This window comes from Triticum aestivum, chromosome 3A, assembly GCF_018294505.1.
Source record: "Triticum aestivum cultivar Chinese Spring chromosome 3A, IWGSC CS RefSeq v2.1, whole genome shotgun sequence".
NCBI lineage: Eukaryota > Viridiplantae > Streptophyta > Magnoliopsida > Poales > Poaceae > Triticum > Triticum aestivum.
In genome coordinates, this window is record NC_057800.1 from 71,050,651 (window position 1) to 71,073,254 (window position 22,604).

General features: G+C 45.2%; 1 protein-coding gene and 2 pseudogenes across 1 annotated transcript; 2 read left to right on the forward strand and 1 right to left on the reverse strand.

The window, feature by feature from the left end:
• The first annotated feature begins 1,984 nt into the window (after nt 1-1,984).
• On the forward strand, nt 1,985-6,663 carry LOC123060368 (F-box/LRR-repeat protein At4g29420-like; annotated as a pseudogene).
• A 300-nt stretch (nt 6,664-6,963) lies between these two features.
• On the reverse strand, nt 6,964-8,274 carry LOC123060367 (uncharacterized). Its single transcript, XM_044483061.1, has 3 exons — nt 8,165-8,274; nt 7,347-8,074; nt 6,964-7,268 (listed from the first exon to the last, which is right to left on the reverse strand). The coding sequence occupies exons 2-3, from the start codon at nt 8,063-8,065 to the stop codon at nt 6,977-6,979; spliced, it is 1,011 nt and encodes a 336-aa protein (XP_044338996.1). The 5' UTR covers nt 8,066-8,074; nt 8,165-8,274; the 3' UTR covers nt 6,964-6,976.
• Nucleotides 8,275-14,373: 6,099 nt separating this feature from the next.
• Nucleotides 14,374-18,190, forward strand: LOC123057965 (cysteine-rich receptor-like protein kinase 6; annotated as a pseudogene).
• Nucleotides 18,191-22,604: the final 4,414 nt, after the last annotated feature.

The following is a 22,604-nucleotide window of genomic DNA, read 5'->3' on the forward strand; positions in this document are numbered from 1 at the left end:
CACTAGTTGTGGCTTATCATTTGGTGCACCACTTAATGATTCTTTCGATTTCGATCGTTCACACGACATAGGTCATGGAAAAGATCCCAGGCAACTCATCAAAACATGAAAGCCAGTTAGACAATAAATTCCTGATTGTCACTAGTTACCTGTTGATATCAAGCAATATAGCTCAAGATGCTTGATTGATGCTGGTTCTTTTCTGAATTGTTTTGTAGGCAAGTGTAACCCATGTATGCAAGGATACATTTGGTCCATGTCCCATGTAGCCCTACCAAATCAAATGTGGGCCAGAATTGTTCTTTTTTTTTTATCAAGCAATCCTTCATCCTCACTTGACCAACTATTTGGTGAGAATATGTGAGAGGGATGAGTAAATACGTAAATGCTAAATGAAACTTGGGCTCCAATGTTAAACAATTAAAAAAATCATACTTTTTGTTTAAAAAAAAATCCAAAACACATAAACCCAGATATGTAATGTACATGTGTGTAAGTTACTAAGTTTTAATGATGAAATAAGTTAAAACGAGGGCTACAAAAAAAACAAAAAAAAATATGTGACCTTTAGCACATGCATTGTTCATTCTCAAAGTTCACGGTTTTGTTTCTCAGTGTGCACAACTTGCAATTCAGGGTTTTTCATCATGAAATTTACACATATAACTACCTCCGTCTGGGTTTATTATGCCTCCTCTCAGTTTGGGTGAAAATTTGACCATAATTTTAACTAACACTCCGTAAAATGTAAACGGTATACCATAAAAACTATACTATAAAAGCTCTTTCAAATACAAATCCCACAGTATATTTTATGTACTCCCTCCGGTACTTTTTACTCTGCACATTGGTTTTGCCGAAAGTCAAACTTTGCTAAGTTTGACCAAATTTATATTAAAAATTATTAGCATCTATAATATCTAATAAATATAATATGAAAATATATTTCAAGATGAATCTAAAGATATTGGTGTTGTTATGTGAATGTTTATAATTTTTTATATAAACTTGGTCAAAGTTGAATAAGATTGACTTCGGACAAACCTAATATGCAGAGTAAAAAGGACCGGAGGGAGTATCATATAATTTATATCGTGTTAGTTTTAGAGATGATCAAAGTTTGCCCCAAAATACGAAGGGGCACAATAAACTTGACGGAGGTAGGACATTACATCCTACATACATTCATATTGTTAATGGATTGAATACGCGCCTCCTCCCCAAAAGAAGTTTAGGGTCCCTCCGCCTCCTGCCGGTGCCGCCTTCGGTCCGCCTCGTCTCCGGTTGCCTTAGGGCCATGTGGGCACGGTGGATCCAACCCTTATGGGCGGGAGGGCTCCATTTTTTAGATGTTTCTTCAAGTTTTGTTAGGGTTTGTATCCTGCTCAGGAAAGCGAGACAACGGCGGCTCCCTGGAGATGGAATAAAGCTCTCCCCGTCCAGCCCTCGTCTCGGTGGTGCGTCTAGAATCATCAGTGGGCGTGTGGATGTGTGTCTCCGGCGGATCTATTTTTGATGAATTTGCTCATATCTGGTCATCGTTTGTCTACACTCGTGTGTCTCCGGTTTGGATCCTTCCGATCTACGCTACTCTTCATCGACGATAGTTGCTGTTTGGTGTGCTGGTTCTATGGGGCCTTAGCACAACGACTTCCTAATTGTCTACTGTAACAAATTTTTCCCGGCTCTGGTGAGAGGGGGATGATGTTGGCAGCGTGTCTTCGGCTTGCTTCAGTGCTTGTAGTCGTCGCTAGATGGTCTACAAATTTATGTGTATTTTCTATTATTTCTGGTGTTCGTTGTACCAGCATGATCGAGGATGAATGGATTGAAAGTTTATTGATAAAAGAAAAAGCTTCATAGAGCCCGTCCTCGCCTTACTCCTCATCTGTAACCATTTTTTTTAACACATACGGAAAGAACAAAAATATGATGGAAAACCATTTTTCTTCGAGGTTTGTTTGGGTGGGACGCCTGGCATCCCACGTGGTGGGTCATTGCGGTCTCCTTTCTCCCCCAATCCCACTGAACAGCAGCCGGGATCGTTTCATCTCTGCAATGGCGACCAAGGCCGGCGGCCCTAGCTTGTCTTCTCTTCGTCGGCGCTAGGGGGCGTTCGGATCTTCGCGCCCGTCGCCCTTGTTAGGAGCCTAGGCGTCGTCGTCGCTCGGTCTCTGGGCTTTCCGCCAACGCCGAATCTTCTCCGGCTGCTAGGTTTCCGTCCATCTGGTGCCTCTGTCAACGAAACCTCCTTCAGCTCCCCCCTTCTCCCGGCCGTGAGTTGGTAAACGCATTCACCCATTCACAGTCATCGGTTCCTCTTTCGGTTCACCATTATTTGTTTCGATCTTGACTGTGAGCCAAATGCCCCATCAATGCAGTGCATATTAGGTGTTTCAAAAGCCAGACATTTCACAGCTTTTACCAAGTTTCTAGAATAAAGCCTAAAATGCTAAATAAGTAAAATAGAAAAAAAATACACTTTAAGATGAATCTAATGGTCCTAATCTTGTATTGTTGATGTCGATTTTTTTGTTCTATGAAGCTGTCAAACATAAACATGTTTGATTTACGAATACTAATACGCATTACATTGTGGAACGGAGGGAGAGTAGTTGTGGTTCGTTTAATCAAGTGGAACCTCGTTAGCATCTCAGTAGCAGTAGCTTTCTTACCATCCCTTTTTGGGATTGTGCAGGAATTTTACTCGTTTAAGCAACTTGTGTTTGTTCCCCTATTTCCCGGCTGTCGATCTGAAGCAATTTAAGAAACTATGCAATTACCCAGGTTACATTGGGTAGTATTTCGTCATGTTTCAGCACAATTTTTTATCTTCATACATCGGTTAAGTAATTTGTGTATCACTCGTTAATTGCTTATCCTTGCCTACGACTGAAAATGTGTCTGTAGTTCTATGTAATAATTTTGTTAAAATTATTTTAAAAATTAAATTTTGTGGGCTGTAACTATTTCGATATCTGTTGCGTATCAACTGACTGTATGTTTGTGACTCAAAACTGACAAGGATAGAGACCGGAGACCCCAAGACATGCATGCAGAGTTTTAGCTGTAAAGTTATCTGTGCTTGCCATGCTAATCTAGAAAAAAGTGGATTAAAAGGGAGAAGTTCCCTCCCTTAACCGTACATTATTTAGGTAGAAATGAGACCTCTGCGGATCGAACGTGGGTAGGCGAGCTATCGGGTTCACTTTTCTTTTCGTTTGATTGCTAATGCTAATCTAGGTTTATAATCCTCGTTTTACCTTCTTTCACAGCTTCTTGCTTCACTTTGTTATCGTCTGATTTCTTTCCTTTTTATGTAATATTTGCGTCCATCATTTAGTTCCAGATCTACTCCATATGGCGAAGATGCCGTCACAGACGACTGAAGTTGATGCTGCGGTGATGAGTTCTGTTGAACATGCAGTTGGAAAGGTTACCTCGGCCGCAAAGTCCATGGAGCCAAATTCGTCAAGCCCCCAAGCGGAAACCTCCAATTCTTCTACTCATGTTAGTCTTATATTCGGAACATTTTCAGTGGCCATCTTTTAATGCTTGTGGTCCCAAGTTTTTGGCCAATCAGTTGTGTAGGGTTGAGTTCAACATTTTTCTTATATATATTTCTTATACTTCTTTTTCTTATTTAACCAGGTGCATTCTATTATCAATTCTATCGTAGAAAAGCATCGTGCTATCTTGGCTGAAGAATTTGAATTGATTCAACAGAAACGTTTATCCTTAATGGCAGCCGACATTTCTGACGCTATTTCATCGCTCGTGCGCAACTGCCAGACTGATGTGGATGCTTCTTCCCGTCAAGTTCGAGACCAGCTACATCCTGCTGGTACAACTGAATATCAAGTTCCACGTCCTGATCAAGCTCCTGTCGATCTGGTCCGAGATCAGCAGAATCCTGCTGTTGCATCTGAAGGTCAGGTTCCAGAGGTTGTTCTAAATTCAATGGATGCTAAAGAAAGTCAAGCCAGAGTGTCGGATGATAATGTACATGTCTCTCCTGTTCTAAATTCAAAGGATGCTCAGGACACTCAAGTGAACGAGAATGTTGGCACCGAGGGTCTAGTCTCGGGTGATATCGCACGTGTCTCTCCTGATCCTATTGAAGATCAGTCTCCCAACTTTTCAAGAGGCATATGTGCTACTATCAGCGATGATCCTTCTCACTCGGAGAATGTTGCCGCTCCAACACCTACTGATGCTAATCTCATTGGTGGATCATTTGTAACACGAACCGTTGATAGAAACTCAAAACGGAAACATGATGAAACGGGAAACGGAAATGATGGGAAATGGAAAAGAAAAAAGAAAAGAAGCTGTTCAGCAATCCCACTTTGCAAACCTTCATCTGATCCCACCCTATCCGATACCTCCATGGCCCACATGTCAGAGGCTGGCGACCCGTTCGAATTTCTCCCGCTATCAATCCTCGCCGACATCCTCGGCCGCGTCGCTCATACCAGAGACATCGCATCGTGCCGCCTTGCCTCGCGCGAGCTCCTCGCTGCGGCTTACCAGTGCCCCCGCATCCGCCTTGACGCCTCTGGCCGCGCACCCGGTCTTCGGAAGGGTGGGGGAGGGGTCGAGGGCACCGCCTTCCACACACTCGCTGGAAACCTCGCGTCACGCCTCGGGTCGCACCTCCGCTCCCTTGTGATCATTGCGTCCGAAGGGCAGGGTTGCCCCGATGAAGTGACGTGGGTGGAGGAGGGGGAGTTCGATGAGCCTGATGATCTGCATGTTACCAGTGGAAACTCCATGCGGGCGTGGGCTACAACAGCTGCAGGACCTGCCCTCCGGGAGGTGGAGATTGCTGACTTCTGGCCACAGTCATGCTGGCGGAAGGCGGAGGCGCTCCCTGTCATTTCGCACTTCTGTCAGTCTCTCTCTGGCAGTATTTATGTTCTCTGCATTGAAAAGTTGTTTCATTTCAAGGAATGTATTATCCTGCTAGAGTTAGCTTGTCACGTCGGAACAAGTTATTTAGCTGAAGTTATGCTCCTTATTCACAAAGCTTACTGTTTCTTCGTTGAATTATAATCTGTAATGCTCTAAAAAGGTTGTCTTTTAACCTGTGCTGTTCTAGAAACTTACCCGTTTGCTCATTTATCAATTTTGGGCTCTAGAAATAATAATTACATTAGGGGGCTTGGTTTTTGTTAAAACTCTATTGCTCATTGGTTTGAAGTTCTGGGTCTCTTAGATGTCAGTTGTAGATTTTACATTTTTTTAGGGGATCATGTTGATTTTGCTTTGTCTAAAGCTTGAAACCGATATTTCGGTAGATTACAGTGGCTTAAGATTTGGCTTACTCTCGTCCTGGCAGAACGGCAAAAACACAATTTTAATTAGAGAGAACTTTCCAACCATTTTATTATCTTTGAATGAAGATACACAAGTAGAACATTTTGGGGTCATAGATGAAAACATTTTTGGGTGATAGCGCTGCAATGTGGAATCTCACCAAGTAGTGCTATTATCAGTTTATCACCATATTCAGATATAAATAATTTGTGTAGTTAAGGCTGCATCTGTCACGCTGAGTTTATGATGGTCTATTTGGTTCCAGATATTTACCCAGTTAATTAAACCCTGCTTGTAATGATCTGAGATTAAATTTTGTGTATGCAGGTCATAATCTGCTCAAACTGGGGCTGAAAATGCATGGCTGTCTGTTGATGGGCTCGAGATAATGCCTAATCTGACCCATCTGACTCTTGAATTCATTAGACTCGATGACGAGGACCTGAGCAAGCTGAATGAATGCTTCCCTTGCCTTCAGATTCTCAATCTTATCGGAGTCGGGGGTCTCGAAAATCCCAAGATTCACCTCTCTCAAGTAAAGACTTTCCGCTGGGAGGTATCAAATGCTCCGTGGTCCTTAGCTATCCATGCGCCGAACTTGGTTCATCTCGAGTTGAAGTGTGTTGAACCAGAGATCCTCATTTTAGACACTCCTTCCGTGTCTACTCTGAAGCTGACCATTGATGAACTCGGTCCAACTGTCCAAGTTGACGGCCTAGCGAGTTTGAAAAATCTTCGAATCGAGTCCTCGGATCTGAAGTCCCTCCTGCAGCTGTTTGCAAGTGATCGGGATATCAGGACATTAGATCTTGAGCTACCAGTTTCTGTGAACTGCGTAGACCTTTACCATGAGGTGAAGCCAGACTACCTTGTCCAATTGTTCTCCAGAATCACTGAAGTGAAGCTGTCACCAAGGTTTTCATGTGTACTGATGAGCCTCCTATGCCTCTGTATGAAACATGCGTCTGCAGGCCGTTTGGAGAAACTTCTGGTCCATCTACCGGCATCGGGCATCACTGCTTGTCCGTTCGTGCCGTTGCTTAGTGTGAGCGCGCCGTCGTGCGAGGTGACTGTTCTTTTCCATGCTGATACCAACGATGCTGTTCGTCAAGCTGCTGCATCAGTCTGGCCATCATCCATTCGGGGACTCCCAAGGTTTCCGGAGATCACATGGCGATGGGGTACTTGGCAGTGACCCTTGCATCCATACTTCATTCGAAGGCTATCATGAATCTCAGAGCTAGCAGTGCCTGCGACACTTTTGTCGACGCATCACCGTCTTCGACAGTTTCTGAAGCCTGTTGGTTTGGTCATGGCACATTTGCCGATGGCCGGATGTGTGCCTACTATGCGCCGCAGCACTGTGGAAAAAATGTTCCAACATGAAGAACTATATATGGTTGTCTTGCTAGATTATGTACTTCCTTGTATGATGCATATGACCTGCTAAATGGTTTCTGAATCCTTTTGCTTTGTCCTAACAAAACAGTACATGTCTGCACTTTGAATTCCCTGTCAACAATGTACTACACTGCATCTCTGAATCCTTCTTACCCCGCTGGTTCCCTACTCATCTACTGTTCCCTTCACAACACCTATGGTTTTTTTGAAAGATCAGCTCTGTGTTCTTTTCCCGCCATTTCTAGTGTAGCTCCTCTCAGAGGCACCAGCTGCTGCACTGGCAGCAGGTCGGACAGGAGCACGAGCAGGAGCAGCACCGCCACCGCCATTGGCAGCAGCAGGAGGGCCATGAGCAGGCGAACCAGCAGCAGCCGCAGCACTCCCCGCACCAGCACCACCCGGCCTTCTGCGGCCGCCGCTCCTCCGTCGTCATCTCCTCGAACTGCGACCTGCGGTTCGAGGGCGTCGGCGGCGACTGCTCGTGCTCCTTCTGCAGCTGCTGGTAGCCGCCCATGCTCTCCTTCGTCCCCGTCGACGGCTCCGCCAGTCTGCGGATGTAAAGGTATCGATCAAGCACGGTCGGTCATGGCAGAGAGAAAATCGTGCGTGCGGCGGGGCGTACGTACATTGGGAAGGCGAAGGAGAAGTTGCTGGAGCTGCCGATGGAGCCATTCTCGTGCCGCCGGATCGCTCTCCCCTCGCTCGCGTCCGACATCGCGCTGCCCGGCACCTCCTCGAGCGGCGGCAGCTTGCCGTCTGGGTACCCGCCGCCGCCGGCCGCCATGGCCTCGTCGTAGAAGTAGTCGAAGTGGGACCTGCTGGGGGCGTACAAGTCGTCGGAGATGCTCAGGCTGGCGCCGTGGATGCTGAAGAGCGACTCGTTGGACGCGATGCTCCAGTCCGCCTGCGCCCCCGGCTTGGGCTGGAAGATGGACGCCGGGATCCTGTCCGGGTTGAAGCCCTCGACCGCCGGCTTGGCCATCGTCTGCGCCTCCGGCGCCGCCGACACCGTGCCTCCGCCGGTCGACCGCTCCGAAAACGACGCCCAGTCGTCGGGCAACTTCGGCGGCGCGGCCGGACCGGCGTCGGCATGGTCGTCGTCGCCGTCCGCCGCCGCCACGACCAACGGGGTGCGTATCTCGGACGCGTCGACCTGGAAAACGCACCCGGGCGAGGACGCCCTCGACGAAGAAGAAGACGCCGATGACGTCCGCCGGTCGGGCTTGACCGCGGCGTCCTCGTCCGGCGCCACGTCCAACGGCCGCATCTCCGCATAAGGCTCGGGCAGCTCCGGCGCCGACGGCTTCCCCGGAGAGGCCGGCGAGCCGCGCGACTGGGGCTCCATGAGCACGTCCTGCCGAGCCATGCATGACGATTATGCGAATTGAGTTCTCTGCCTAAGATCAAACGAAAAAGAAAGGAAATTGCAACAAAAATCCAAGACCTGGAGATTAAGCGGAGCCCCAATTCGAGATGGAGCTAGTCGGATGCAGCCGTTGCGGCAAAAGAGAGGGCACTGCCGCCGTGCCCCAATTCGAGATGCTGCCTCGTCTATTTTTGGTTGACTCGCTGATACACTGCAACGGGAGGCGCGAGGAGGCCGGGAAGCCACCCAATTGGGAGCACGAAACCACACCAAATCAAGGCATGCGTGCATGCCCAAGTGCAGAGTACCGGTGATCCAGAGCACGGCCGCAATGCTTGTATGCTAAGAGCATCTCCAACAGCCGCGCTAAGCGCCACGCGCAAAAAACTTGTTTACCACGCGCGCTGCGGCTGGTTTTGCGCGTCCGTCTGCGCTGGCTCCAGCAGCCGCGCTATAATGCAGCGCGCACGTGCCGCTCCAGCAGAGCGCAAAAATACAGTGCGCGCGACTTGCGGGGCATTTTGCATATATGATATTTTAGACAAAAATAAACATGTGAAATTTGACACAAACAAGTTGATGAATAAAAGTTCATGCCCACAAGTTCAAAATCATGCCCACAAGTTTATCCAACCAAGTTCAAATGCAAACTAAAGTTCAAGACATGAAAGACACGTCAATCTTCATCTTCCTCGTCTTCGTCTTCGTCCTCATCTTTCGAAGACGACTCTTTCGCCTCCGAAGATGAATCTTCCTCCCTCTTCTCATCACGCACCGCATCACGCACCGCATCATGTGAAGCTCCGTCGGTGTTGGCAAGATCTTCAACGGCATCTTCATGAGAATGTGTGTGAGAAGGCACATCGAAAGACATTGCACCCATGGCGGACGGAGGTGCACCCATGCCTCCCATGAGAGAAGCAAAACTCATGCCTCCCATGGCGGCCATAGCGTCGGAGGGTGCTCCAAAGCCACCCATGCCTCCCATGGCGGCCGAAGGTGCACCCATGCCTCCCATGGCGGCCGGAGGTGCACCCATGCCTCCCATGGCGGCCGGATGTGCACCTATGCCTCCCATGGCTCCGAAGCCACCCATGCCTCCCATGGCGCCGAGGCCACCGCCACCGCCACCCATGCCTCCCATGGCGCCGAGGCCACCGCCACCCATGGCGCCGAGGCCAGCGCTTCCCGCGCTAGGGTTTCCGGCGGCGGCGGCGGCCGGGGGGGGGGGTCGCGGCTGTACAGCGGGGTGAGCGGGGCGCCGGTGTGCGCGTCCATGGGTGGGTGGCAGGGCGCCGGCGCTGGCGCGCGCGGAGCGTAGGACGAGGAGAGGAGAGAGTGCGGCGCGAGCGCTCGAGTGTGCCGCGCGCTGTAGCTGGCGTCCGAAATACGCCGCGCGGGTAAGTGTTTTCAACCGTGCGCCCAACCCGTTATAGTGCGCGCGCCGTTTTTGCGCGCCCGCTGGAGTGACCCGCTGCGTTGCGCGCGCGCTAAAACGGCCTAATTTGCGGCGCGGCGCTAGTTTAGCGCGGCTGTTGGAGATGCTCTAAAGCGTGTTTTGCTAGCAAGAATGGTTTTTTGGGGGTGACTGTGGCTCAATCGATTTAGAAATAGTTATCACGTTTGCTAAATCACGTCTACTAGGTGTGAAATAAGTATGTCAGAGGATTTACCACTGGAGCTCTCAAAGCTGTCCCCAAACGCCTGGGTGGGCTGCCTAGTCAGTGCCCAGACGCAAAATTGCCACCCAATCGAACCTCGCAAATCTGATACAAACGTCTGGACTAACTGACAACTCCATACCCGACTCATATAAGACGGATAGGGGGACACTCGAACGCGCCCGCCACTTAGTACTGACCGCTAGGGCCCACACGGTCAATAGCGTAAAGCAGCGCGAGCGTCTCCTTCGTTTGTTGGTAAGGACACATTCATGGTGCCTATCAAGTTGGGCTATTTAAGTCGGATGACAGCAGACCAACCCTAGCCCGCTCCAATTTCTTCCTCTTTCTCACCTCCGCTGCTCGCCACTTCTAATCCATCCGCTGCTCGCCACTTCTAATCCATCCGCTGCTAGCCACCTATGCAATGCTTACTTTGGAGAGGCGGATGCAGCTGCTGGAGGAGATCTGGACCAGGCGCGAGGCTCGGTTCGCAGCCGACCTGCTTCCAGATTGCCCGCGGCCATCTATCCAAGGATGTCCAAAAAAACACTATGTTCAACATAGGGTGTGTGGGTAGGTTAGAAGGCTCCGTTCGAGAGCACGTTTTTTAGACATCCGTCAAGTGGCCTCAATTTTTTCATGGCCTTATATGACCAATTCAAGGCATCCTGCCAAGCTGCTTGGGTTTTCGCAAGTTTTGTATTTTCTAAAGTTTTCTTGGTAAAAAAATCAATAAATGTCCGAACGTGCCGTACCTTGCATATGGTGTTAGAAGTCATTCAAACCTGACATGGATGCCTACCATGGGCATGCTCTTGCAAAAGTTGGGGTCATTTCAAGAATGTCCAAGACCATGTTCAACAGAGGATGTTTGTGTAGAGGTCAAAAGGCTCTGTCTGAGAGCACGTTGTTTCTCGACATCCGTCGTATGACCCCAATTTTTTTAATTGGCTTGTATGGCAAATTCAAGGCATCAAGCCAAGTTCTTTTGGTTTTCAACAAGTTTTGCATTTTGGAGTTTTCTGTGTCAATAAAGACTGATATTGGTTGGACGTGTCGAAACTTGCAGACTGATGAGTGATATTTTTACACTTATTCACCATTTGTTTAAACCGAGATATTTTATTAAAATTGAGATATTCGCTCTAATATTGCTACTAATGACTAATGAATGCAAATAATTATACAAACCCTCTCTTTGATGTGTTTCCATAGGAATTGGGCTAAAAAGGGAAGAAATTACGTGTGAACATGAAAAGGAGTGGAAATGAAGAAATAAGGAGTCACCCATTTATGATCTTAATTTATGCGCTTGAAGTCACCCATCAAGTCATCCTCCACTTTGGTTTGTAACAAGCACATCTTGATGGGTAACTTCAAGCGCATAAATTAAGATCATATCTGGTCTCAACACAAATGCATGGTTGTAAGTATTAAGACCTCATACTCGTACCTCTTTTTATTACAAGTGTTTGAATCACTATTTGCTTGATTGATCTGGTCAAAAGCTAGAATTGATCCTTTAATGAAAGCTTGCTAGAGACCATCGCTTCAAGGGAACCTTCTCTCGTGGGTTCGATAATCCAGGTCAGCTCTGGGGAAATAGGTGCGAGATACTTTTCTGTTCCTTTATCGGATCACTAAAAGGAGTTGTCACAGACGTTGTCGGAAATCGTTCAAACATGGCATGGATTCTTACCATGGGCATGCTCACCCGCTTGAAAATGTCGGGGGTCATTTTAATAATGTTTCAAAACAGACCATGTTTAACACAGGGTGTCTTGCTATACCAAAAGGCTATGTGTGAGAGCACGTTGTTTCTCGACATCCTTGAAATGACCCTAATTTTTTTGTCATGGCCTTTATGATCAATTCAAGGCACCATGCCAAGTTGTTTGATTTTTTTTGACAATTTTAGCATTATCAGGAGTTTTCCTGGTGAAAAGGGCTGATAAATGACTGGACATGTCGCAACATGCATACGATGTTAGAAGCCGTTCAAATCAGACATGAATGCCTAAGATGGGCATGTCCACCTGCTTTCTAAAGTTGTGGTTGTCTTGAGACTTGAAAAACCATGTTCAATGTAGAGTGTTCGGGTAGGCCGAAAGGGTCCGTTTGGGAGTACCTTGTTTCTCGACATCCCTTAAATGACCCCAACTTTTTTTCACGGATTTTATGATGAATTCAAGGAACCATTTCTAGTTGTTTAACTTTTCGACAAGTTTTGCATTTTATGAAGTTTTCTCGGTTAAAAAAGATAGATAGATCGACGTGTCACAACCTGCATACACTGTTCAAAGTCATTCAAACCAGGCATGGATGCCTATCATGGGCATGCTCACCTGCTTGTAAAAGTTGAGGCCATTTTAAGGATGTCAAAAAAACGACCATGTTTAACGAAGGGTGTTCGGGTGCCTTGACAAGGCCATGGAAAACAATTATGGCCATTTGACGGACGTCGGAAAAAATGCTCTCCTACGAAGCCTTCTAGCCTACCAAGACACCTCATGTCAAACATGGTTTATTTTTGGGCATCCCTTAAATGACCCCAACTTTTGTAAGAAGGTGGGCATATGCCCATTGTAGGCATACATGCTAGGTTTGAATGACTTCGATATCTTATGCATGTTGTGACGCGTCCCGCCATTTATCAGCCTTTTATTCACCGAGAAAACTCGAGAAAATGCAAAAAATTGTCAAAAAACCCAAACAACTTTTGAGGAGTTTCAAATCATGTCTGTGTTATCAAAATTTGTTCGGAATTTAAAAAATGTTCCGGTTTTCACAAAAATCTACACAAATACAAAAAATGTCTGGGGAAATTTTAAAATATGTTTCAAAATTTCTTCGTATTTTTTAAATTCCAAAATTGTTAGTGTTTTCTTAAAAATGTTCGAGAAAATCAAAAAACTATTGTGTTCAAAATTTTAGTCGCTCATTTAAAAAAATGTTCGTGTTTTGACATCCTGAGCAATTTTGAATGATGGCATTTTTTTTTATTTCGGTAATATCTGAAAATGCAAATATTTTTATTTTATTGACAATATAAAAAACATTTTTTTTGAAACTTGAAAAAAATTAAAAGCGCAAGATTTTTTAGAAAATGAGAAATAAAAAAGAAGAAAATAAATAAATTAGAAATTAGAAAAGGACCAGTTCGACAATCGACCGGCCAAGCGAAACCGGGGGCATCCGCAAACTAAAGAAGAAGTAAAGAAAAAAAAAGTAAATAGGTACAAAGTTGTTCTAGTTAGTTAGCGTGGTTCTCTTTAAACGAATGGTTGATTTGTAAAGGTCTATATTACCCTTTGTACGTTGTTTAACGATGTACCGACGCGGAGCTCATTTTGCATTTAGAGATGCTTTTAGAGCATTTCCAACAGATGCGCTAAATAAGCCGCGCGCCGGATAAAACGGCTATATAGCGCACGACTGAAAGTAGCGCTTCAATAGCCGCGCTATAATCTCGTGCGCGGTAAGAAAGCGTCAGCGCACTAGGAAAAACTGCATCGCGCGCCAGCTCTACCGCGCTGGGTATTTTGTACTCCTGCTCCAAGCGCGGGCCAGGCGGGCGTGCTGGATTTTACCACGCCTGATGAAGCGCTACAGCGGCGCGCTAAATTTACAATGCCTTGAAAAGCAACCACCCTTCCACGCGCCTTAAAACGCTATTTTGATGCTGTAAATTTTTTTTAGCGCATCACGCTAGTGCGCGTCGGTTGGAGATGCTCTTACGTGACTGTTTTAGTTCTCCCTCCGGTCCTTTTTAGTTCGCATATAAGATTTGACCGAAGTCAAGCCTCGTAAAGTTTGACCAACTTTATAGAAAAAAATACCAACATTCACAATCTGAAATCAATATCAATAGATGTGTCATGACTTAAAGTTTTATACTGTATAACTTTAGCATGTCAGATGTTGATATTTTTTTATATAAATACGGTCAAATTTTGTAAAGTTTGACTTCAGAGAATTCTAATATGCAGAGTAAAAAGGAGCACAGGTTCAGGCAAGGGTCAATATACGGCCAGTGTTGCCGCAGGCACTCCTGGCGGCCGTCGTGACGTGGTTGATCCAGGCCCATAATAATCGCAGGGGTGCATCGGCCGCGCCCGGTGGCCTCGGTCCACGACCACGAGACGGCGTTCCGCGCGGCCATCAACAACCGCGGGCAGCTCCGGTGGCACTGCCGGGGGAGTACTTGGGCAACTCCGTCGGCGCCGTTAGCAAGGAGCCCGCGCGTGCGTCATTCCCGCTGGCGTGCGGCGAGTCCCGTTCCCGTCCAAGGACACGGTGTTGAACAGTCGGTCAAGCAGGGTCATTGAAACCCGAGTTGGAAGTTCGCCGGCTCCATTCTGCAACTCTGTGGACAGAAATGAACACGCGGTGCACGTCCATGAATCTCCGGTGCAATTGACCATTTAGCTTCTTCATTCACACGCGGTGACCATTCAACTGTCCACTGGAAGTTACTGGAATCCCCTCCGTTCCGCCGGTGCGATCGCCCATCGGACCAGGGGCTTGGCAATATATAGCAAGTTGGCAAGTTGATGATATGGTTAGGTCGACGGTTCGCACTGCCATGTTCACCGGCGGTCAAGCCAGTCTCCGCTCGCGTCTGCTTAAAAACGATGGAGGAGGTTGCCATTCACAGCAAAAATGGAGGAGGCTGGATCTCACAGCCACATCGTCCTCGTAACCCTCGCTCTCGCCCTCGTGCTGCTTTCGCCGTGCGCCGCCGCGTACCCGTTGCTAGTGTGCGGCTCGACGGGCGAGTTCACGGCCAACAGCACGTACCAGGCCAACCTCGGCATCCTCGCCGCCGCGCTGCCGAACAACGCGTCCTCCTCCCCGGACCTCTTCGCGACAGGCGCCGTCGGCGCCGTCCCGGACCAGGTCTCGGCGCTCGCGCTCTGCCGCGGCGACGCCAACGCCACGGCCTGCTCCGGCTGCCTCGCCGCGGCCTTCCACGACGCGCAGAACACGTGCGCCTACGCCAAGGACGCCGCCATCTACTACGATCCATGCACCCTCTACTACTCCAACACCCCCTTCCTCTCCTCCGTCGACAACGTCAGGTCCAGGACGCAAATGAACGGCCAGAACGTCACGTCGGACCCCAGCCGGTTCAACCGCCGGGTGGCCGCGCTCGTGGACGCCACTGCCGACTACGCGGCGGTACGCGTCCGGAGAGGCCGACCTCGACGTCGGCAGCGAGTTCCCCAGGGTCTACAGCTGGGCGCAGTGCACGCCGGACCTCACGCCTGCGCAATGCCGCGTTTGCCTCGCCGGCATCATCAAGGGAATGCCGCGGTCCGCGGACCGCGTCGGGGCCAAGTTTCTTGGGGTCAGGTGCAGCTACAGATACGAGATATACACCTACCTCCGCGGCCCGGTGATGGTGCGGCTGGCTGCGCCAGCGCCTGAGCCCGCTGCGCCAGCGCCTGAGCCCGCCGTAGGGCCAACGGCTCCGACTCCAGCAACCCTCGCCCGACGAGGTGAGCGTGAGCCCCATGGAAGACTTGCTACTTGTTCACCCTGACCTTTCTGTTGACATTAAGCAATGAATTATATATATTTTCAATATTTAAATAGCTAGTCCCCGCTAACTGTTTCTCTCAACATGCAAGCATGCCACGTCATCGCATAATATGCATGAGAAAAGATTCATCCTCACTATCATATGTCTCTTAACATGCAAGCGTACCACTTCATCATGACATGTATAAAAAAAATCCCATCTCAACATGCAAACACACATGAGAGTTTTCATTCTATTATGCTATATATACTTAATAAACATTTTACAATGATATAGTAATTAATCATAATTAATTATATGAATTTTAGTTTTAGTTTTTATATTATTACTTCAAACATTTATGTTTAATACAACTAATTACATTGAAATATGTTACAAAATATTCCCACAACATTGTGCAAGGTATTTCCAATGGGAAACTAGTAGCACTACATGATGTTGAATGGACTTTTTTACTCTAATATAGCTCTATATGCATATATTTACAGAACAAAATTGATTACAGCAAATGTACTATTAGCTACCAGCGCCATCTTTCTCAGAATACATGATGAGCCGTTAATTACTCTGGCATCTATCTACAGGAAAATGGGGAAATAAGACGGTAGTTGTTCTAGCAATTACGCTACCTCTGGTTGTTGCAATTCTAGCTATCACTGCTGTTTGTCTCTGTTATTCGAGGAAGAGGAGGACAAGACGAGCAAGCAGTGAGCAACCACCTTGTATGTTGTCTTACACTTCTTTTCCTTTCTAGTTTAATTGAGTCTTTTCTCTTTGACATTTTTGATTGAGTCACTTAGATGTGCAATATTTAGGGTATATCTAAATGTGCTTTCGCAAAACTGTTAAGAAAATATACTTCTTATTAGAAAACATCGGTCCTGAAACATATATATGGTGCTTATATGTAATGCATCTCTATGGGCTCTCTTCCTGCTTTTTTACAGATTCGGCTAATAGTGAGGACATTGCAAGCATTGATTCACTTATCGCCGATCTATCAACATTACGTCGTGCAACGGATAACTTTGCCGCGGCGAATAAGCTTGGAGAAAGAGGATTCGGTGCAGTTTATAAGGTACTCCATCTGTTTCTTTTACTTTGCATATAAAATTGGGTCAAAGTCAAATTAAACAAAGTTTGACCAAATTTATATCAAAAACAACAACATCTACAATACTAAAGTGATATGGCATAAAAGTTAATTTCATGATGCATATAATAATATTGATTTCATATTGTGAATATTGATATTTTTTCCTATAAAGTTAGTCAAACTTTATAAAGTTTGATTTTGACCAAATTTTATAGGCAAACTAAAAAGAAACAGAGGGAGTACCAGCCCATACCAATTCATTACCATACTCTTTTGTGCTACGACAACTGATCATGGCTACACTTATGCAGGGAAACTTTCCTGATAGCCGGGAGATAGCGGTGAAGAGGCTCTCAAGAAGTTCAGCGCAAGGAATAGGAGAGCTCAAGAATGAGCTTATTTTGGTCGCCAAGCTTCAACATAAGAATCTTGTCAGGCTTGTTGGGGTATGCGTGCAAGAGCATGAGAAATTGCTTGCGTATGAATACATGCCCAATAAAAGCGTTGACACTATTCTTTTTGGTAATAGTTCCAATCATTATTTCAGCATTAGCATATTTTGGTTGTAAAACTGAACCTCACCGATTCACGATTCTCCTGTTCAAATGCCAGATCCAGAGAGAAGTAAGGAGCTAGACTGGAGAAAGAGATTAAAGATAATAAGTGGGATTGCTCGAGGATTACAATATCTTCATGAGGATTCGCAGCTGAGAATAATCCACAGGGACCTCAAAGCGAGCAATGTTCTGTTAGACTCCGATTACACTCCTAAGATTTCAGACTTCGGCTTGGCAAGGCTATTTGGAGTAGATCAAACAAGGGAGGTGACAAACCGAGTTGTTGGGACGTAGTAAGTATGGTTCGATTGGTGTGATGATATTCATACGGTGTGCCAACTATAGTGACATTATGCTCCTGTTAATTCATTGCAGTGGATACATGGCCCCGGAATATGCGGTGCGTGGCCAGTTTTCTGTAAAATCGGACGTGTTTAGCTTTGGCGTTTTGATGTTAGAGGTGGTGACAGGAAGACGAAGCAGTTGCTCCTGGAACTTCGACGAGTCTGTCAATCTCTTAAGTCTGGTGAGTTTCCTACTTACCCAGGTCTTGAACTATTAACTTCAGTAAAAATATTGAGTGCTGCTAATTCGATACAGGTATGGGAACACTGGACCATGGGTACAACTGCAGAGATCATAGACTCATCTCTGAGAGGCCATGCCCCAAGAAACCAGGTGGTGAAGCTTTTTCACATCGGCCTGCTCTGTGTCCAAGATAACCCAGCAGATAGGCCTACGATGTCCACTGTAAATTTCATGCTTAGCAGTAACACTGTGTCTCTCCGGTCTCCATCCAAGCCATCATTTCTCATGTGTATGAGCCCTACTTCTTCCGAATCGACCGGTATGCCAGGTATGGCATCACCAAATGAAGTTTCAATCACGGAGCTTGAACCAAGATGAGCAAAAGGATGGCATAGGATAATTGGGTTGTTGTCTTCAAAGCCCTACTACTGGAATTTTTTGCATTTTTGTCCATTCATTGAGACAATTTATTATTTTTGGTGAAATAAACCAGCTCAGTGCTTTAGATTATATGTTTATAGTTTTGATAAGTTTGGAACATAAGCTAAAGCCCTACTTGTATAGCAGTTATGCATTGAAAATAGCCAAATACCTCGGCAATTAATCGAGAAGTGGGTTTGGAGACCGGCCTCCAGGTAGCCCTTCAGTTTCTTTTCTTCAAAAAATTGTTTTTGGTACCCAAACTATTTTGTAAAAAGTATACATATATTGTAACATCCCAGATTTAGGGGTGACTGTCACCTATGTACACTCAAGATAAAACTTGGTGTGTGAAATTCAACATGGATCTTCCACTTCTATTTGGATCTTCTTTGATTCTTCTTGCCTTAATAACTAACGTTTTCTCAAGAAAGACTTGAGGAACTAAAACTGAAATAAAAGTTCACAAAAATGCTACTCCCTCCATTCCAGATTACTTGTCGCAGGTATGGATGTATCTAGATGCATTTTAGTTTTAGATACATCCATTTCTGCGACGAGTAATTTGGAACAGAGGGAGTAGACGTCACCATGAACCCTAAAATATATTTTTCTTGGATTATTTCTAGGCCAGGGCTTGCTCAAATTGTTTTTACCACTGCAACCCTAGAGCATGGGTATAACTAGAAGTGCAAAAAACTCACTTAACATATTACTGTTAAAATATGAATTGTAGGGCTTACAACATCCTAGAACATCACCAACCAAAAACTTTATTTTTGGAGGTGGTCGAAGTATTTCCTTTCTGCCATTTTAAAAATTAGACTTTAGCATGTAAATTGCTAAAATTAAGTCCTGGTTTTTGTAGAAATACTAGAAAATTGTATTAGCCATTTCTTGCCATTTCCAAACCTTTGAGACCAAGAAATTCATGTTCATGAGCCGTGTGACTTCTGAGTCGACCAGTATGCTAGGTATGTCAGACACCAAATGAAGTTTCAATCAGAGCTTGAACAAAGACGAGGAAAAGGATGGCAAAGGATAACTGGGTTGTTATCTTTAAGGCCCTAGTATATTTGTACGGTTACATTTTTTGTATTTTTCACCATCCATTGAGAGAATTATTATTATTCTAAAATAGACCAACTCATGCTTTAGATTATATGTTTATATATATATTCCAATTTTGAAAATTTTGGAACAAAGCCTTAAAGTATACATATACATATATTGTAAGATCTCAGATTTAGGTGTGTGGCTGTCATCTATGTTATATTCATGGTAAAACTTGGTATGTGAGATTCAACATTGATTTTTTATTTCGATCTGGGTCTTCTTTGGTTATTTTTGCGTTAACAACGCATTTTTCGACAAGAAATACCTGATGAACTAAATATATGAAATAAAACGTTCCTAAAAATACTTGAAGTCAGCCTGAACCCTAAAATAAATTTTCAAGAATTATTTGCGGGGCAGGGCTGGCTCAAATTGTTTTTAGCACTCAAACCCTAAAATAAAACAAGGGTATAACTAGAAATGCTAAATCTTATGTAAAAAATACAAATTTGGGTTTACAACGGCAGAACCAAAATAATTCTGGAGGCGATGTGAGTATTTCTTTTCTGCATTTTAAAATTAGACTCTTTTCTAAAAAAATAGTTTTAGTTTTGGCAAAAATTCTAGAAAACCATATTGACCTTTTGTTGGTGTTTCCAAACTCTTGAGAGCAACAAACCTACCTAGTTATGTTCAAAATATTACAAATCAAGTCAAACTTGATTTGATTTAAATCTTGCTCAAATAATTCCTTCGAATCCTAGTGTCCCTAGTGTCCCTAGGCCCCTATGACCTAATATTCTCTAGCATTAGCATGTCACGGACTTGGATGCTGCCTTCGTGTTAGCCAACAGTCATGCGCAACCTCTAGCACACCCTACTTTAATAAGACGTCGCGAAAATTGACCTCTAGCCCGACCCCACGGTGAGAATCCAACAAACCTCTAGTCAAGCATCACTGTCTTCCCTTTGTAAGGTTAGAAACCATACAGTTTCGTTTAAACTAACCGGTGGGCCAGAACCCACATGTCAGGTTAGTGATTTGATCTGAGTCGTAGATCCAGTAGGGCTAGATCTGGACTGTGTTTCGTGCTCCTTTTAATGTACTTATAATCTACATTGGCTTTTGACAAGAACAAATCGTTCAATTTCGAATCCTTCAGCTTCAATTTCCCAAGAAAGTTTTTGACGTCAACATGCCCTTTCTTGCCCTTATCCCCCTATCTTTTGGAGTAAGAACTCCTCACCGATCTAATCTGACCCTCTTGCGGTTTGGCCGCCCTCCCTACCTTGGTCAACTTAGGCAGGAAAGAGTAGCAAGGATGCATTAGGCGGAGGTCATCGGGCCAAAATCCATGCCGGAAGATCACAGGTAAAGTTGTTCAACATTAGAATAAAACCTATATAAAATCATTTTCGTTGTGTTTGATGTTGAGTGCTAAGGCCAACTCCAACCTGGTTCATCAAAACAGACACAATAAATGTCCATGGACACTAGATAGGGGTGGCCATCCAACCCTATGCATCACATGTATGCTTCTTTTCCAATAGAAAAAGTGAAACTAAACAAAGTGCCATCATGCAGCTTCACTGTGAATCATCGATTGATAGCACTTTAGCCATACATTTAAATCCTAATAAAAGCACCAAATTTTCAACAAGTTCTTTAAATTCATTGAAAATTTCATTTTATACGTGCATTTTGCATCATAGTTTAGGGTATAAATATTCTAATTTTATGTCAATTTAGTCATCTCTGCATAAATTTAATTGTGGTTTATCTTATTATGTAGAGAATTGAAGGTTTAATTCTGTGAGCTGCTTTCAGGATGGAATTTGGACCTTTGTGAAGAAAGTACGATGTCAGAGCTCCAAAAAAAAAGCTTACGGAGTTTGGGACCAGAAGAGGCCAAGAGGCAAAAGAGGCAGCTAGGTGGGCCCTAGGGTTCCTAGGTGACAACCATGCCAGCACACCTACAGGGGTGCCGGGGGCCTACATGCACCCTTGGTAACCCCCAAGCCTTTTAGGGTATCTCTCGATGTGATTTAGCTATATGCATTCTTCATTCATTTTTTCTGTCGCCACTACGAAGCCGAAACCTAGTTCTTCCCCCGAAGGTTTTTCTGGCCTAATTTGCCCCTCCATCCTTAAGAATGTTTGATCATCATAAGTAACACAACCATTTTGTCCTTAGCATTATTATGGATTGGGTCACCTACAACACTTTTTTTACTTTTTATTGTTAATCATGTTTCATTGCTCCATTACCACCACAAGAGAAGACATGGTTACATCTTTTAGTACTTGTAGTGAAACCTGGCTGTTTTTGCACTTACCATTTTCTTCAGCTCCTCATGGGATCGATACTCTTACTTATCAAATAGATGTACAATTGACCCCCTACACATGTGCAACATTAGCCTTCATCTCAAGCTTTCTCTCCTCGAGCTTGAACTTCTTCCTCGACACGTGTTGTTCATCCAGATGTTGTGCCCCTTGAGCTTCATTCAACAATGCATCAATGTGAAGGGATTTGTATCAATGTGAAGGGATTGCCCTCCATCCTTTGGTACAACGCGGCATCACGGCCGGGATATACAATGACGTGATCATCAAGTTGCAACATTCAGTGAATCCATGAGTTGGTCAACATTAAGCAACAAGAGGCAAAACTTATGATCTCCATGATTGATGCGCCCGGTGGCCATCTTTTTTCCACTTGTGCAAACCGCGATACTTTGTTATGATGTTTGAAATGGTGTACCACCAATGAAGTAGCGACATTGTGATCATGGATCACATCCAAATTGTAGGGTGCAACAACGGAGGTCCAAGAAGAATTAGGCGGCAGATAGAGTGGTATAGCGGCGACTGCGGTCTTGATTGGTGTGGATATAGAGCAAAGGTTGAGGGTAAGGGCCCCAGGAGAAGGGTTTGTGGAGGGCCAGGTATGTTGGAGTCTGACATGTTTGCACTCCTCCAAACCTTCCACGAGATTGTTTATGGTTTGCGAGATTTCAAACGTACGGACCGGTCCGCGGATGTAGTGTATGAACCATGTTGTAGGAATATTTAGGGGCTTCTTGATACACGGCATTGGAGTTTCCCTAAGCTTGAGGGTCTATGGTGATGATCCCTTTCAAGAAAAGGAAGGGAAAACCGAGTGCAGTGATTCGGTGCCCAGGCTCATCTACACCCAATCAGAAAAAAATTGAAAAAAATACTAGAAAATTCAAAAAATTCTAATTTTTTCCCATGATAGACAATTTATTGCGTGAGGTTCGGTCTAATTTTAGCTCATTTGGACATCTGAATAACTCTCAACAAAAAAGACAAATTGAGTCAAAACAGTACATGAACAGTAAACTATTTTAGAGACCCCGAATTTGTCTTTTTTTTCGAGAGTTGCCTCAGTTGTCCAAATCATATGAAAATTGGGTCGGACATCACGCGCCAAATTGTCTACCACGGAAAAAAGTGGATTTTTTTTGAATTTTTCTAGTATTTGTTTTAAATTTTTTATTGCCCGAGCTTAGAAAAAGGATTTTCGGGGAAAACCCATCAAAAGAAGAAGAAAGGGAGAAGAAGTAGACACCAGCCCCCCTGTCCACTCGGGGTCATAGCCCATGGACTCCAAGCCCAGTGGGCTTC